Source organism: Numida meleagris, chromosome 4 (assembly GCF_002078875.1).
Source record: "Numida meleagris isolate 19003 breed g44 Domestic line chromosome 4, NumMel1.0, whole genome shotgun sequence".
Lineage (NCBI taxonomy): Eukaryota > Metazoa > Chordata > Aves > Galliformes > Numididae > Numida > Numida meleagris.
This window is the reverse complement of record NC_034412.1, coordinates 39,689,652-39,705,221: the sequence shown is the minus strand read 5'-3', so window position 1 is coordinate 39,705,221 and position 15,570 is coordinate 39,689,652. Positions and strand designations below refer to the sequence as shown.

General features: G+C 44.6%; 3 protein-coding genes across 8 annotated transcripts in view; 1 reads left to right on the top strand and 2 right to left on the bottom strand.

The window, feature by feature from the left end:
* GTF2E2 (general transcription factor IIE subunit 2) overlaps nucleotides 1-12,079 on the bottom strand; it is a 26,479-nt gene extending 14,400 nt beyond the window's left edge. The window contains exons 1-3 of one of the 5 annotated variants that reach the window (XM_021397362.1): nucleotides 11,955-12,079; nucleotides 9,659-9,674; nucleotides 8,516-8,682 (exon numbers count right to left, since the gene is read on the bottom strand). In XM_021397362.1, the coding sequence (XP_021253037.1) occupies nucleotides 8,516-8,678 (163 nt within the window). In that variant the 5' untranslated portion in view covers nucleotides 8,679-8,682; nucleotides 9,659-9,674; nucleotides 11,955-12,079. The other 4 variants (XM_021397364.1, XM_021397361.1, XM_021397363.1 and 1 more) reach the window with 4 other exon arrangements.
* SMIM18 (small integral membrane protein 18) lies at nucleotides 22-5,230 on the top strand. The gene is made up of 2 exons (XM_021397369.1): nucleotides 22-338; nucleotides 3,565-5,230. Exon 2 carries the CDS (start codon nucleotides 3,610-3,612, stop codon nucleotides 3,901-3,903), a length of 294 nt encoding a protein of 97 aa, XP_021253044.1. The 5' UTR covers nucleotides 22-338; nucleotides 3,565-3,609; the 3' UTR covers nucleotides 3,904-5,230.
* The window catches only part of WRN (Werner syndrome RecQ like helicase), a 43,637-nt gene continuing 37,539 nt past the window's right edge, over nucleotides 9,473-15,570 (bottom strand). For both annotated transcript variants that reach the window (XM_021397358.1, XM_021397359.1), the window contains exons 32-36: nucleotides 15,257-15,419; nucleotides 13,955-14,169; nucleotides 12,633-12,704; nucleotides 11,955-12,089; nucleotides 9,473-9,674 (exon numbers count right to left, since the gene is read on the bottom strand). In XM_021397358.1, the coding sequence (XP_021253033.1) occupies nucleotides 9,552-9,674; nucleotides 11,955-12,089; nucleotides 12,633-12,704; nucleotides 13,955-14,169; nucleotides 15,257-15,419 (708 nt within the window). In that variant the 3' untranslated portion in view covers nucleotides 9,473-9,551. The remainder of the gene's footprint in view (nucleotides 9,675-11,954; nucleotides 12,090-12,632; nucleotides 12,705-13,954; nucleotides 14,170-15,256; nucleotides 15,420-15,570) is intronic.

Sequence of the window (15,570 nt, the reverse complement as noted above, 5' to 3'; positions counted from 1 at the left end):
AGGGAGGAACACCCCCAACGTCACAGCCCGAGTCCCAGCGCTGAGTGGATGGTTCAGGACTGCTGTCGCGTGCTCCCTGGCTAACAAGCTCACGACGCACACAGAGCATCCCAAAAGTGAAGCGTGGGAAGGGGTGGCTCGTTAATCCGGGGAGTAAGAGTCATATTTGTGAATGATTTCCTCCTGGGGGTGAGGGGGCGATGCAAATGAGCATAAAGGAAGTTGTCAGCAGCACCGCGCGCCGGCCAATCGCAGCAGAGCTCCATCTTAGCTGTGCCATAGGCTGCATTAAAACAGGGAACGGCACGGCGCTCTCTCAGCATCCTTTCAGACAAGAGGTAGGTGCGCATCATTTTATAACGCTGTCTTACCTTCACCTTGATTGCTGCAAGAAAATATGCCTGTAACGTACAAGCCTGTAAAAAGCTTCTTACAACAAGGATGATTTTTCTCTAGATTTAGTTGGATTTTATTCTGCTGAACACGGGGGAGCTTGCCTTGCACTGTCAGACACATTCACCGTCTGCGTGTTAATGATGTGGGCAAACTGATGACCACTCCATCTTAAGAGAAAAGCTAACACAACAAGCCAGGATTCAGGACACAAAATGGGTTTGACGCTTAGTGCTGAGGCCGCTTGCTTTCTGCAGCCTCGCTCTCCTCATTATTGATCGTGTGTTTTCGCAGACGTGACACTGAAAGGATTTTCCTTATAAAACAATCATTAAAGCTGAAATTTAACAAACGTATCTCACAAATGGGTATTTTGAAAACCTCATAATTCCAGCGGCTAAAAGAAATGCGTGTCTGTGGGTATGCTAGAAACACGTTCCAGAAATCAGTATGTTAGAGTAGGAAGACAACCCCCTCGGGTATTATTATCACCATCGATACCGGAACACCGTGTACAATACTAAAAGGTGAGAATGTGTTGAGATATGTAAATGCTGTTACCCCAAGATACCTATTGTGGCTTATTAAACAGGACTTCCTCAGCACTGCACTGAAACCATTTTTTTGCCAGTCATTTCCCTCTTTATAGGACCAAATTCATTAAATATTTAACTCGCTAAATGTTGCAGTAGCTGAAGCGCATACAAATCAAACTGGCTTACCATGCGAATTTAAATCATGCCATTACGAAGGAAGTAAACCTGCATGAAAGCCGCCCGTTTTTGACAGCTTCCAAAGATGCTAACCTCATTAGCACTGTGCTAATTCCAGAGGCTTGGCAATCTTGCAGCCTCGAAGGCTGGTAATTACAGCGAGGAGCAGCTGATGTTTACCTGCCCTGCCCCACAGCCTCATCTACAAAGTTAAGAGAGGAAACAGTGGGTAAGGTACTGCAATTCCTCCAGTACGTGTCTGAATTGAATACCAGTGCCAGGGCCCCTTCTCAGCACCAACACTGTTCGGTTTCAATTTAAATCCAGTAAAGATGGAAAGTTCAAGAGCAAAGCAGATGATTGCTGAATGATTCAAGTAAGGTGTATGTCACAAGCTGACTGGGCTGTACCAGCCTGGTTTTCATTAATACAGTTTTGTTAGTTAAAAAAAAAAAAAAATTAACTGCTTTAAGGAATGCGTTTCAGTAGACACCACCACAGTTCTCCTTTGCTCTTCTTGTTTATTTGGATGTTTTCAAGTTTTCACTTCCTCACCCTGCTGACTACAGAAATATGCCTGGGATATGCAAGGTTCATTAAAGCATGACCTACAGGCACAGTTTAATGAACAAAACCTTGGTGTTGTCCCTTTATCCTGCAGTTTTAATTATTGAATTAACTATGTGTAGATAGCCAGGAGTGTATTTCAATGACTATAGCAAAGTTTCCACTTTTTGCTTCATGTTGAAAGCAAAAACCTTTCATTCATTGAGACACAGAAATAAGACTCCAGGTTTCTACAGTTACCTCTTTGTCTTTTAGATCTTCCCCTTCCACAATCTCATGTTTTCTAGAGCATCTGAACAGACAAAAGGGTATTTCGGGAACTGCCCACTAACTGGCACACGCGGACTAACGAGCCAAGACACTAGGCATGGGCTGGCCCCCCAAGTACGACTCATCACCCCACTGCACCCAAAAACTTGCTACTTTCTCAACAGAATACAGTGACGTGAATCGATTTCCTTCTCCCACACTCAGTTTTAAATTGCTGGAAGGACTCAAAAATTACCACCTCATCTTCCAGCATGCCAAGTCAGATAAGAGTTACTGTAGCTCTTTAGATACATTTTTATTACTTTAAGACTATACACCAAAAGTACTCCAAGTCGCTTCTGTTTTGGTAGACAAAGCCAGGGAAAGAAGGAAACCGGGGAAAGACACCCAACTGTAACGATGTTAGTGCCAAACATCTCATCTGCCCCAACTCACAGAGAAATTCAGAGACAGACAAAACTGCTTTTTGTTCTAGATAAACTGCAGCAATTACTGAGACACTGCTTACTTTCACATTTCCAAGCAGTGGCCTTTCTGAAACACCATCTTGACAGCAATATGACTCATGCCAAAGGCATATCTGCCGAAGCCAACTTCTCACTTTCTCCCTCCCACGCCACAAAACAGTCTTGTCTCCCGTTGGTACAAACAGGCAGCACTGGATAAGAATGACAGTGAAGTAGAGAAGGTGGCTGAAAACAAGGAGGCAGATCTCAGAAAGGGCTGGGCTGGGCGTTCCTTCCATCTGTCCTAATGATCACAGCACAGATTTTTGGGCGGTCCTCTGCGGAGCCAGGAGTTGGACTCGATGATCTTTATGGGTCCCTCCCAACTCGGGATATTCTGTGACTCTATGAAACACGCTCAGTGTTACTGAGGCAGCTGAATGAGGCAGCTGCATTTCTTGAGCTGAAACTTCTCACCAACAGCAGGAACATCTGGGGAATAAACACCTCAGGAAATCTGGGTGATTACGTTTTGGTTTTTTTTTTGCAGTTTGGAAAGGTTTTGCAGTGTTAACAAGTCAGTACGAACAGGCAAATCGAGAATATGGAGTTTTCAGAAACCAGGATTGTATTTGTGAACAAAAAGAACAAATGAAAGCTCAGCCCCGTTCTTTGCAAAAATCCTCCAAGACAGTTACAATTTACACATTTTTTTAAAAAAGGTTTATTTTGTGTCAATAGGAAAAAAAAGCACACAAGAAAGCAAACAAACTCAGAACTTCCTCAATGTCATTTAAGCACTGCTTCGCATCACAAAAAACTAGGAGTCAACAGTAGGCATAGACAGGCTGCTGAAACCACTGTACATCCAGAAAACTGTAACCTTCTTGTCTTTGCACGTACTTGTAAAACGAACTGTTTAAGTCTGGAATAACTGACGCTACTTCATGCTACATCTCTTCATCAGGGAACAGTAATCAACATTCCAGACAAATTGCTAAGCTGTTCCTTCTGGTTTGATACTTTTGCTGAATACGTATATTTGTTTTCAATGTATTTTTGTAGGAGGTGTGAGAATGTAGTCTGAGATAAAGTTTTTCCAATTTGGGATAAAAAAAACCAAAAACCACAGCACGTTCTTCAGAGTCCTCAGCAGCTTTGTTTTTCTGTTTCAGCCCCCAAATCTGTGACAGGGAATAAGCTAAAACAACTCCTCAAGAATGGCAACCCTCAACAGCACTCACTGGAATGAGACAACATCCATCTACCAGTACCTGGGCTTTCAAGTGCAAAAAATTTACCCTTTTCATGACAACTGGAACACTGCCTGCTTTGTTATTCTGATCATATTCATCTTTACTGTAGTTTCTCTGGTGGTGCTGGCTTTCCTCTACGAACTGTTAGACTGCTGCTGCTGCGTGAAAAATAAAACTGTGAAAGATTTGGAGAATGAACCCAATCCTGTTAGAGCAATGCTGAAAAGCTTCAGAAAGCGTGAAACAGAGGTGGTGTAGGAAGAGCTGATCATCAGCACGTGGAGATCATTTAACACCTTGAACCAAACCTCTTGTACCTTCCGGACAAACATGTTCCTTGCATTTTTTTCTTTTTTTTTTTTTGGGGGGGGGGGGGGAACTTAAATAGAATGATAACTGCTACTGTTGCATCTCTGGCTGTGAACATGCACCCTTAGCAAGGGCTTTCTGAGCACTTAGCTGAAGGATGATCTGTTGCAGTGTTACAGAGGAAGAAAAGTTCTTTGTTTTTAAATGAATTTTTTTTGTTCATACTGAGTTACTGGAGTAGATCCTTGACTACCTGAACGAACAGTGTTGCTTAACATGCATACAACTAAGTTGCTTAACCAGAGAAAACACTTAGAAAAATGCTCAACAATCCAATCATACGTAGCATGATGATACCACACTGTTCTCCCACTGGGGTGAATGTACAGGGACAAAACAGACATATAGGGATAAGGGAAAAAAGGATGCAAGACATTAAGATTTAAAGGAAAAATCCCATGAGACAGGAGAGCCTCGTGTGAATTTTTGCCACCAGTAGTTGTTCTCACTATGGGTTCCTCACCTTTAAGAAAATATGGTGGTGGCAGGAAAGTAAGTCAGGATGAAATTCATCTCTAAAATAGCCTTTTCTAACCTCCTGTGGTGCAATTAGATGCCTTCTCCCTCCTTCCTCCAGTTCCAGAGAACCACTCTCCCTTTATTGCACTACCTTAAGACTATCTTACTACTTCCACAAAAGCACACTGAAGTGGGATCACGGTCGAGAAGAAGCAGGGTCATCTTTCTATCCCAAGGCTGCTGCCTCTATGCCAACTACGACACTACAGTGAATCTGACACACTGATCATATTATTCCTGTCTCAACTTCTCAAAGCTGAACTACAACAGAGTTCTTGCCAAAACACAGGCTGACAGGTTGCAGATTTTCCTAGACCAGTGACAGTAACTTCTCCCAGCCAGCATGCAGTTTTCAGGTGCTGATATGCTTCACAAAGGAGGCCACATCATGATAAGCCAAGCACAAGAGACGGTGGGATGGACGCACAGCAAGATGCAACCTGGTTCTGCACAATTGAACTTCAGCTCTTTGTCAGCCTGCAGATACATTCCACAGAGTTCACGCTCTCAACTCTCTCACAAGCTGACCACGTAAAACTCGGACTATAAGCTTTTACCTCTAACTCACCACATCATTCTTCTGCATTGAGTTGCATCTATAGGTCTTAAAACAGTGAAGTTTTGTTTTTACAAATTACAGCTGTAGTAACAATCAACAGTGCGGCCTTCAGCATAACCTGTTAAGTCTCTCTCTCGCTGCTGGATGCAGAGAGAAACAGGCCAGCAGGAAACATCCCAACCAGACTAAAGCTGCATGTGGGACAAGATATGTAACTACATAAACAAACAATACTTTGGACATTAGAGAAACAAAACTCAATGAACGAATTAGTAAGCTACCGATCCTGTTGCCTATCCCTATCAGAAATACCTCAGTACCATGATGAGTACCTGTAATCTCTTTTTTTTTTTTTAAACTACATAAACTCCCACTCTCAGGGTTAGCATGCCTAAGCTCCAAAAGATTTGGACAGATACAGACACCCACACACATCCCACAAAAGGCTTACCAGTTCAACTTGTGTTCTTCCTGATCAGTAAGACGGAACAAGATCCAGCCACTATTACCCATAAAATTCCAATCCAGAAAAGCAGTCTCCTTCCTTCAGTCAAACTGACACATCTACCACTGCTAGCATTCATCTTCTACACAGTCACTACTGTTAAGCCTTGCCAGTACCAGCCCCACACGCAGAGAATGCTCTTAACTTAAACTGAACGATAAGCACAACCAATGGAAGCTAATGTCCCAAGTACAAGACAACTGAGGATTCACAGCAAGACACATGAAGATGATGATGTTAGTGCTGCCTTCTGGACTGGGGAGACATCTCATTACCTTCTACTGTATTTCACAATCAGTCCTGCACAGAAGGCGGCAGAATGCAGGAAGCAACATTAGCTTCTGTGACACTGGATTTGTGTTCTCATGCCTTCCTGAGAAGCACACGCAACACGAAGTCTTGGGACTCACTCCAGCTACTGATTTCATGGGTCTATACAGGAGGCAGCGAACAGGGAATTGAGAAGAAAGATCTCCCCTTGCGCAGCTCCAGAGCCTCAGGAGAATTCTTTCCCTCACATAAAGCAAAGCTGTGAAAAAGTTCCAAGAGATTTCAGCTCTTGCTGACCAAGACCACTGAGACAAAGATCTTGAGATAAAGACTTAGTATTGATCAATAAAAAGAAATAAAAAAATATGATCTATTTCATTTATTTTCTCATTACTGTTCTCAAGTGAGTAAACAAGGCCGTTTTCAATTCTGTCAGCTAGCTTGTTCAAAGAATAGTTTTTAGGCAGCAGCGACAACTGTTCTCATTAGAAATCTCACAATGAATCTTCAGACACGGTTACACCTAGCTGTGAGGTCCTCTGAGGATTAGCATGGTCTCCATGTCCCACCTCCCCAAAAGACAGCTGAAGGCAAGTTCTCCAAGTCGGAATGATGGGGAATTTGGAGGCTCTGCAGAACTAAGAATTACTCACATTCACACATACACACTGGGACATTAATTCTGATCTTTATGGTCACTACACAACAGAACTAAGAATAATTCTCTTAGTTTTCACTTTTGTCAAGGCAAAGACACGTGGGAATTCTTGAACATCACTTTTTACTCCACCTCCCCAAGATCTCTCTCTGCCATACACGTATCCTGACAGGAACCTAGCAATCTGAGGATTCAAATAAAAACTGGATTTTGAGGCAGAGGACTTAGACTCTGCAGCACCACGGGGCAAGTGGTGTGTTGTCTGTAGCTGCTTGACCACTTCTGTCATTTGGCTCTCTGCACACCTGTTCTGAAGCAATCGTTAAGAACAAGAGAGAGAAAAGCTGGTTCACTCACTCTCCATTACTCTTCTCCCACCCTTGATGCTTCTGCAGTAGTTAGTAAATACTCTACAGGGAAAAGTGAAAGGAAACAGGAGTCACTGTGCATAAAACTATTATAAAAATTCTGAAAGCTTTCTGATATTGTCTGGAAGAAAGCCAGCACCATTAAAGATAAAGCATACCTCCTCATAGTCATGCATTCTGATTTACAAAACCACTGAAAAGTCTAGCCCACAAAACAACAGAAATGACACTATTTACTCAGCTGCTTGCCCATATAGCTACTCAAATCCTTCAGAACAGTCCCATGTGAACTGCGCGTCCAATGCTCCTTCCCTGTAAACCCCTCTCACTCAGGAGGTGCATACTAAGGTACCCTGTGGATTTTTTTTTTTTTTTTTTGGAGAGGACAGCGTGCCAAAAGGGGCAAAGAGAAATCCGGCCTCCTCTGATTTATTTTATAATGTCTGGCTGATAACATCATTCAGTGCCCCTAAGGCTCTGAGAAGCTGAAGATACAAAAGCTCCCAACTCTTCCCTTCATACAGAAGATGCTGCACTCCTCCCATCATCCTTGGCATTTTAACTAGCGATGGGACGAGAGGGAATGGCCTCAAGTTGTGCCAGGGGAGGTCTGGATATCAGGAAGAACTCCAAAAGAGTGGTCAGACGCTGGAATGGGCTGCCCAGGGAGGTGGTGGAGTCACCAACCCTGGAGATGTTCAAGAAACACGTAGACAAGGTACTAAGGAACATGGTGTAGTGGGTGACATTGGTGGTAGGTGGATGGCTGGACTAGACGATCTTAGAGGTGTTTTCCAACCTTCTGTGATTTTTCTCTGCTATTATTATTATTTCTATTGTGGTTTTTTTTTTTGGAGTTTAGAAGAGTTGCACACTGTACTCAAAATACAAGCGTCAATGGGTTTACACAATAGCATCACTTTGTATTTAGCAATTCCTGATGTTTGCCCTTTAGAGCTACTCACAGTGTCCCCAAGTTACCCTTCCCTCAAGGTAAAATGAGGTAGACCACCGTGTGCACACAAATCCTCTCTGTACTGCACTTCACATTTGCTCATACTAATTCTGGCGACGTTCTTAAGAACTACTTATTTCATTTTAAGAGGTACGTTGTCAGCTGTGCCACCACTGCAGGGAAACAATGGAATTTCTGACTGAGGCAGAAAATAAACCTACAGGAGCCCTAGCATTCATGAACAAAAATTAGCTCCCATGTAAAAGGAGAACGACTGCTAACCACAATGCACCAGCCAGACATGCCAGGTTACAAGATCCATCTCACAGTAGCCTATGACTTTCAGCTGATAAAATTTTAAGTTTTTAGCACTCTCTAGCCAGTATTTACTGACATCTACCAAGCAAAATGCAGCTTCCTACAGAGTAACACTTTGGCAGTAACAATTCCTCCAACTGAGTAACAGCAAGCAAGCCACAGGGTGATGTCTGACCTTATGGGTAGTAAAAGTTTTCTTTCACATTGCACACTGTATTTCTTAGTAAAAAATGTCAATTTAAGAAAAGCTGCAACTAGCAGAACTCCTGGACAAACTGCTTCACGCTAACAAATGCACGGGCAGACAGTGGGAAACACCAAACGCATTGAACAAGGCACTGTTACCAACCTGAGCTCTGTTTTGAGCTCGATGGACCACTTTGCTCTACCTTGACTTTCTTCTTTTTTGAGCCCGAGGGTTCGGCAGATGGCGCCGGGCGTTTCTCCACCGCTGGCGTGGAGAGGGCATGCTTTCGGAACAGCTCTCGCTCTCTCAATAAGCTTGGATCCATAACTCTGTCCAGAAAACCAGCAGAAGAGAAGGAGGAATTAGAGGGCGAGTGAGCTGGATACGGGTATCTACCGACGAAGATTTTTATCCGTTGCCCGCATCCTTCTCTTACTGCACCAACTCGAGGGGACCGGCAACAAGACACAACCCGGTGCTCCAGCAGCTCCGAGCCGGCCCTCAGCCTCCCGTAAAACGAGAGGCTCAACGAGAGGCTGCGGTGCGGGCCAGGACCCAACGCCCGTCCTCTAGCGGCCTGACGCGACCGAGGGACGGCGGAGTCCCCCCACGACGGACACCTCCCGCAGCCCTCCGCGCACCGGCACCCGGGCGGAGCGAGGCCGGGCAGGGCCCCGACAGGAGGCTGCTCCCCGTACCCACACTGAAGCGGCTCCCTCCCCGGGGCGCAAACTCCCCAGAACACAGGCCCGCCCCCAGCCTGACGAGTCCGGGGCCAGCCCTGCCCCGGCGCGGTGCCGCCGCCGCCCGCACCCCCCGGCCCGGCCCTGCCGCCTCACCCGCCCGCCAGCACCAGGCGCAGGCCGAGCCGCGCCGCTCCGCTCCAATTGGGCAACGCCGCGCTCCCAGCGGCCCCCGCGCCGCCGCCTGCACCGCCCCGCAGCGGGCAGCGCCGGGTGACGCGAGGCCGCTAAAGATGGCGGCGCGAGGGGCGGGTGTGGAGGCGGCTTCGGCTTGGTTTAATAACGGGTTTCACACAGTGAAAAAGAGCATAGAAGCAGTTTCCAGTTCAAACGGCTCTCGCAAGGGAGGAAAGAAAAAAGCATCAGGCATCACTGCTTCATGTAAAAAAAGCTGCTGTTGTAATATGTCCAACATTTGTACATGTCTTAGAAAACGCTTCTTAAAAAACTAATCTTCAGTTGAAGATCCCTCTTCTTGTATCTGCTTTGGGTTTCTTGGCCTGGGGCACAGGGAGAACAGGGGCTGCTGAGGCTCCAAACCATGCGGGGACCTTCCTCTTACCTGAGGTCTGGGATTTCTGCAAGAAGAAATAGGTGTAAAAAAAAAAACCCACAAAACATTTCTACATCCAATTGTAACTTACAGCTTTGCACCCCAAACAGTGCTTGTCAGGAGATACCCATCATCTTAACATGGGCAGTTGAAGTCTCCCTGAAGTGCAGCGCATTTTCAAGCATTTGACTGTATAAGTGAATAGGTGTCAGGGAAACATCAGGCCTGCAACAAAACACTGGCACACCTCTACCAGTGTTACCCTCAGGAATTGTATTGAAACAAAATGAAACAACAACAACAACAAAATCTGTCAAAACAGCAAATGAAGAAGTAAGAACTCCCGTTACTTCATGTGACACCCAGGGAGAAGACCAACTGCTGATCCATTACCAGCCCGAGGCACCCAGGAGTCAGCTACCTCCCCTGATGACTGCTTTGGAAAAAAGAGGCTAAACCCCAACTGCGATGTCACAGGTGCCTGCCCCTCACTGTGTGAGGTGTTCTCTCCCTCCTGGCAGAAAGGGCATCACCTCTGCAGACCATGCCATGAAGTAAGTGGGTTTCCGCTCTCCATTCAGCCACCAGTTTTGAAATAATGGAGGGACTGATTTCTGTTGAGATGTTCATCTCAAAACTGCCCTTGGGAAGGACTTGCATCAAGACTGATCTACAGCCAGGAGAGAGGCTGCTGAAGAGCTTATAGCAAGAGGTACATACACCAGCAGGGCTCCCAGCACAAGCTCAGGTGGAGCAGGAAAGGTGCACAGACCATTATGCTGATCCCTTTTATCATAAAATTAGCTAAGTTGGAAAAGACCTACAAGATCATCCAGTCCAACCATCCACCTACCACCAATAACCCCACTAAACCATGTCTCTCAACACCACATCTAAATGTTTCTTGAACATCTCCAGGGACGGTGACTCAACCACCTCCCTGGGCAGCCCATTCCAGCGCCTGACCACTCTTTCAGAAAAGTAGTATTTCCTAATGTCCAGCCTAAATCTCCTCTGGTGCAAATTGAGGCCATTCCCCCTCGTCCTGTCACTAGTTACAAGAGAGAAGAGGCCGACCCCCAGCTCACTACAACCTCCCTTCAGGTAGTTATAGAGAGTGATAAGGTCCCCCCCCGAGCCTTCTCCAGACTGAACAATCCCAGCTTCCTCAGCTGCTCGTCATAAGGCCTGTGCTCCAGATCTCTCACAGCTTCGTCACCCTCCTCTGAACACGCTCCAGGCCCTCAATGCCTTTCTTGCAGTGAGGGGCCCAAAACTGGACACAGTACTTGAGGTGGGGCCTCACTAGGGCTGAGTACAGAGGGACAATGACTTCCCTACTCCTACTGGCAACACTGTTCCTGATACAAGCCAGGATGCCATTGGCCTTCTTGGCCACCTGGGCACACTGCTGGCTCATGCTCAGCCGAGCATCGACCAATACCCCCAGGTCCATTTCCTCCACACAACCATCCCAGCCACTCTGCCCCAAGCCTGTAGCGTTGCCTGGGGTTGTTGCGGCCAAAGCGCAGGAGCCGGCACTTGGTCTTGTTGAACCTCATCCCATTGGCTTCAGCCCAGAGATCCAGCCTGTCCAGATCTCTCTGTAGGGTGGACAGACCATTACGCTGATCCCTTTTGTTCCTGGTTCAGAAAAATGGACTTAAAACTGATGTTCTGGAAGTTCTCCAAAGCTATGAACAGTAAATAATGTTCTAATACATTCAGTGGTTGAGATAAGATAGCTGCTGTGCAGTAAAGAATTATACCTACCTAAAAACTTAGTTAAGGATGGGGATAAACTAACCAGAATAACGGGTTTGTAAACACAAAACATGATGCAGATATCAACTTCCCAACCTCAAACTGGAAACTGAGACAAGCTGGTCAGAGGCATACAAGCAACCTTTAGAGAAATGCAGTGTCTGTGCTCATACAGCTTGTTTACATGAACACCACTGCAGAAATCCTGTGTTATGAGCAGCAACCACACACAACCTTGGAGGAGCCAAATGTCCCCTCTGAGGTGTTTGGAAGCACCTGCCACTAGAGGGCTGGCAAGATCTACTGGGGAAAAATTTCCTAAAGCAGGCTGTTGCTATAGAAGCAGTGTACTCAGGCTCAAAGGCAAGACAAGAGACTGTGCTGTTCTGCATCAAGCACGTTACCATGAGAAATTGACTGACAATACAGGGTGAGGACTTATGCACAAGAAGGAGCTCAAACAAACTGGGTTTTGTTTAAGATAAACACTGAAATCACAACCTCTGTGCTCTGCTCTTGGCAGAGCTACTGGCAGCCTCACCTTCAGCTGAGTGTCAGCAAACAGTTCTTCGTCAGGACTGAGGGCTGGCTGGTTCCTGGAGGCCAACTGGACAGGCTCCGAGCGGTCTGCTGCACCCCTGTTACCTGTCTGGGCATCATCTGTGCTCCATGTGGCCTTTGCATAGGACAGCAAAGAAGGAGGCTGTTACATATATCACAGCATTAAAGCACAAACTAGATTTTTTGGAAGTAAATTAGTCTAATTATAGAAAGCAGTTCCAACACCTCTCCTTAATAATATCCCTAGCTATTTCTTATACATTTCACCAAAACAAAATTTGAGCAAGTGAAATGCATTATTTGTAAATGAAGGAACTAAAATTTTCACTCGGGCCTTTTTTTTTTGTAAGGGAGAGGAATATATCTATCCTCTGTCCCAGTGGCTCCAAGAGCTTGAAATACTTGCTTCCATGCCACCAGTGCTGTATTTTCAGACATGTTTTTCAAGCAAAGGTGTTAGCTGAAAATGGCTTAGTGCGCACAAATTTGTTAACTTGCGATTGTTACATCGTGCCTGTACATTACTGATTGAAATAGCTAAAGTTAAGATCTGTGCATCAACTACAAACCTCTGATTTATGATTTCAGTCTCACTTAGAGAATCATTAAACAGGTAATGGCTACTGCATACTTTATTATAGTGAGAACACCTATTTACCAAAGCTGAGGACACCACTTGCGGATGGTTTTTTTCATCTCCTTCCTTCAGTGTAGGATTGGTCAAATTACCCTATCGAAAAAAAAACAAACCCACAAGATAATGTTAAAAAAAGGAAAAAAGAACATCCATTAGCAATTTTCAAAAGCTGTTAGCTACAAGGAGTTATCAGAATGAGGATTTCTTCTGAGAAGTGAATGAAGTTTATTTTGATTAGTTTTTTTTTTTTTTTAAACATTTGCAGTTACATTAACTCGATCTCTATGTCATCCCTGTGATTAGCTCCAGCAGCTAACAGTAGCAGGAAAAAAAGCCATCACAGCTCATACAATTGAGCTGCCAGGTCAGTTTTGGGAAAACAAATAAACATGTTCAGACACTTATTTCAGGAACAAAACAGTACTCAGGGAGGCATTAAATCAGTTTGGCAAATTTGGCAAGGCATGAATCTTTGACCAAGTTAAAGAAACCATCCCAGCCCTCTGTAAGGAACAGACATGAAGTCCTAGTTCAGGCAGCAAAAAGATTTACAGTTTGAAAGTCTGAAAGGATTTACAGTTTTGGACCTCGTTACAGGGTAGCCTTTTGTACAAAGTGTTGAACTGCGACTTGTGGAGACACTGAGAGGCAAGCGTGGGGTTGGGAAGGCTGGTCTACCTTTCTCAAAGTGCAGTAGCAAGCTCTGTATTTCCTTGTAGAGGAGATTTCTCCCAGTGGCTCAAACTTACACCATGACACTTTTCCTGTTATTGCACCTGCATCCAGTGGCCTGAACAACAGAGGCACTCATGAATGTCTTAGAGCTTTCCAGACATAAACAGATTCAGTTTTCCCACATTAGGTTGGTCATCAGGTACCAAAGAGAGCAGAACATGGACTCTGTCTATAAATGGTCCAGCTTACAAAAAGCTTTCATACCAGGCAGAAATTTCAATTTCATATTCTTCCACTATCTCAGCTACTCAAAATTCCTGGATTTTACAGGGAATCTTGTACATTAACTTCCTGAATGGCTGGACAATAGCAGAAGTTGATCATCCCTATTCTGAGCCCGTTATTAAGCTGCAGTTATAATGGTCTATAGTAGTGGGACCCATCAGGGGGCCGATCTCTTTCCTAGGTCAACACTTCAGAAGAGGAACCTCCTTGGTTGTGTCTCAGAGGAGAGCAAGACTTATTCAGATCTGAGAAAAAGGTAGACTGGGAAGATGGAAATGCTAAGCACTACTGTGAACAGCAACAACAAACAGCATTCGGCCTGCTTCTAAAAAGAAGAAACATTATTTTTTTTACAAAACCAGTTTTACACATTTTTTACTAACCTTTCTTTCACTCCACAAAGCTTTGTCCCTTCTTGTTTGGTCTGCTCCTGTTTTTTCCTGCTGCCTGTCTGACAACACCAACATCCTTTTGGCACCCGAACCATACTTAGACTTACTGCCATCCTTTTTCTCCAACAACACAATAGCCATCTGGATGAGATACAGTTCGATATTTGCAGGAACAAGTTTTCTAATTGCTTCAATTTTTGTAGTGTCTTGGAAAAAAATATATAAATTATTATTATTATTATTTTTTATAATTGCCCTGCCTCTCATTGACTGTTTTCTTATGTTGCAAAATACATCAGTTGTTTCTCAGGAAAGGACAGATTAAGGCACGGGAAGCAGAGAGGTTTCTTATGAAACTATATCACAAGATCACGGGATTAATTCCCTGTTCATTCACAGAAACATACCATCTCACATTTAGTCTAAAACATCATAATCACCTTAACTCTAACCTGCCTCTCCAGTCAACCATTTTCTGTTGAGATGAAAGCTATATATACAGGTTGAATAGCCTCCCATTTTCTTCTACGCTGGAACAGAGAACTTGCACAGCAGTATGTTTAAGAGTAAAGCTGAGAGTCTGGTTGGGCCTGTAACTGCTGCTGAAAGGACAGGAGTACTATCTGCAATACCTATCTGCAATAGGACAGGAGTACTGCAAGTAGCAAGTCAGAAAACTCAGCAAACTTAAGTTAAATTGAACTCCTAGGACAAGACTGAACTTTCAGTGCCTAATGTGCAGAGCCACACATCAGTTTATGGTTGCTTTCAGCTTCTGAACTAGCCCATGGAACCAGATCACGGTGTTAAGATGAAGAGCTGCACTTCCTGCACTATCCTACTTCCTCATCGTAAACAAGTAATTTGCAGACAGGTTTCCCTGCAGAAGTTGTACAGCTCTGCTTCAGCACGTTGTCCATAAACCAGTACATACAGAAAGCTTCCGCCAGGCCGATTTCTTTCCGCTTGCCTTTTCACTTGAGTAAAAAAAAAAAAATACACTTTTAAGAATGGCGCCTGGATCTTTTCCAGCACAATACAGTCAAGTGGAAGGACCTGTAGAGTGCTACCTTCTTTTGATCTTTAATGAAGTCTGATTGCCCTATTCTGAAACATAACCTTGAAAGGCAAGTGACAACTGTCATTGCAGTGATACAGCCTTGCTATAGCCACAAGTTGTCAAAAAAAATGACAGGTGCAACCTAAAGCAATAGCAGAGTTGAGATAATTGTCATTCTTTTCATTAGTGTGCCACGACCACAAGAAGCTTCAGACGAGGGCTGCGATGCTCACCTGAGTCAATAGGAGGATTATGGATAATATCAGAAACGATCTGCTGAACTTCAGGAGTCAAACCTGCTCGCTCCAGGTTGACAGGAAAGCCAGCTTTCATCGCCCGGAACAAGTGAGTGCCCACTTCAGTAAGAGGAAGAGATCTGGTCTCACTGATAGTCCTCTAGGGAAACGAAGGAAGAAGGAATTAAGATGACAGAAGTACATGACATACAACTGAAAGCCTGGCAAGCACCTGTGCTCCAAAATCAACCAGGGATATCGGCACACAGATACCTGTGCAACAACCCTCCAACTCACTAACACGTTATTAC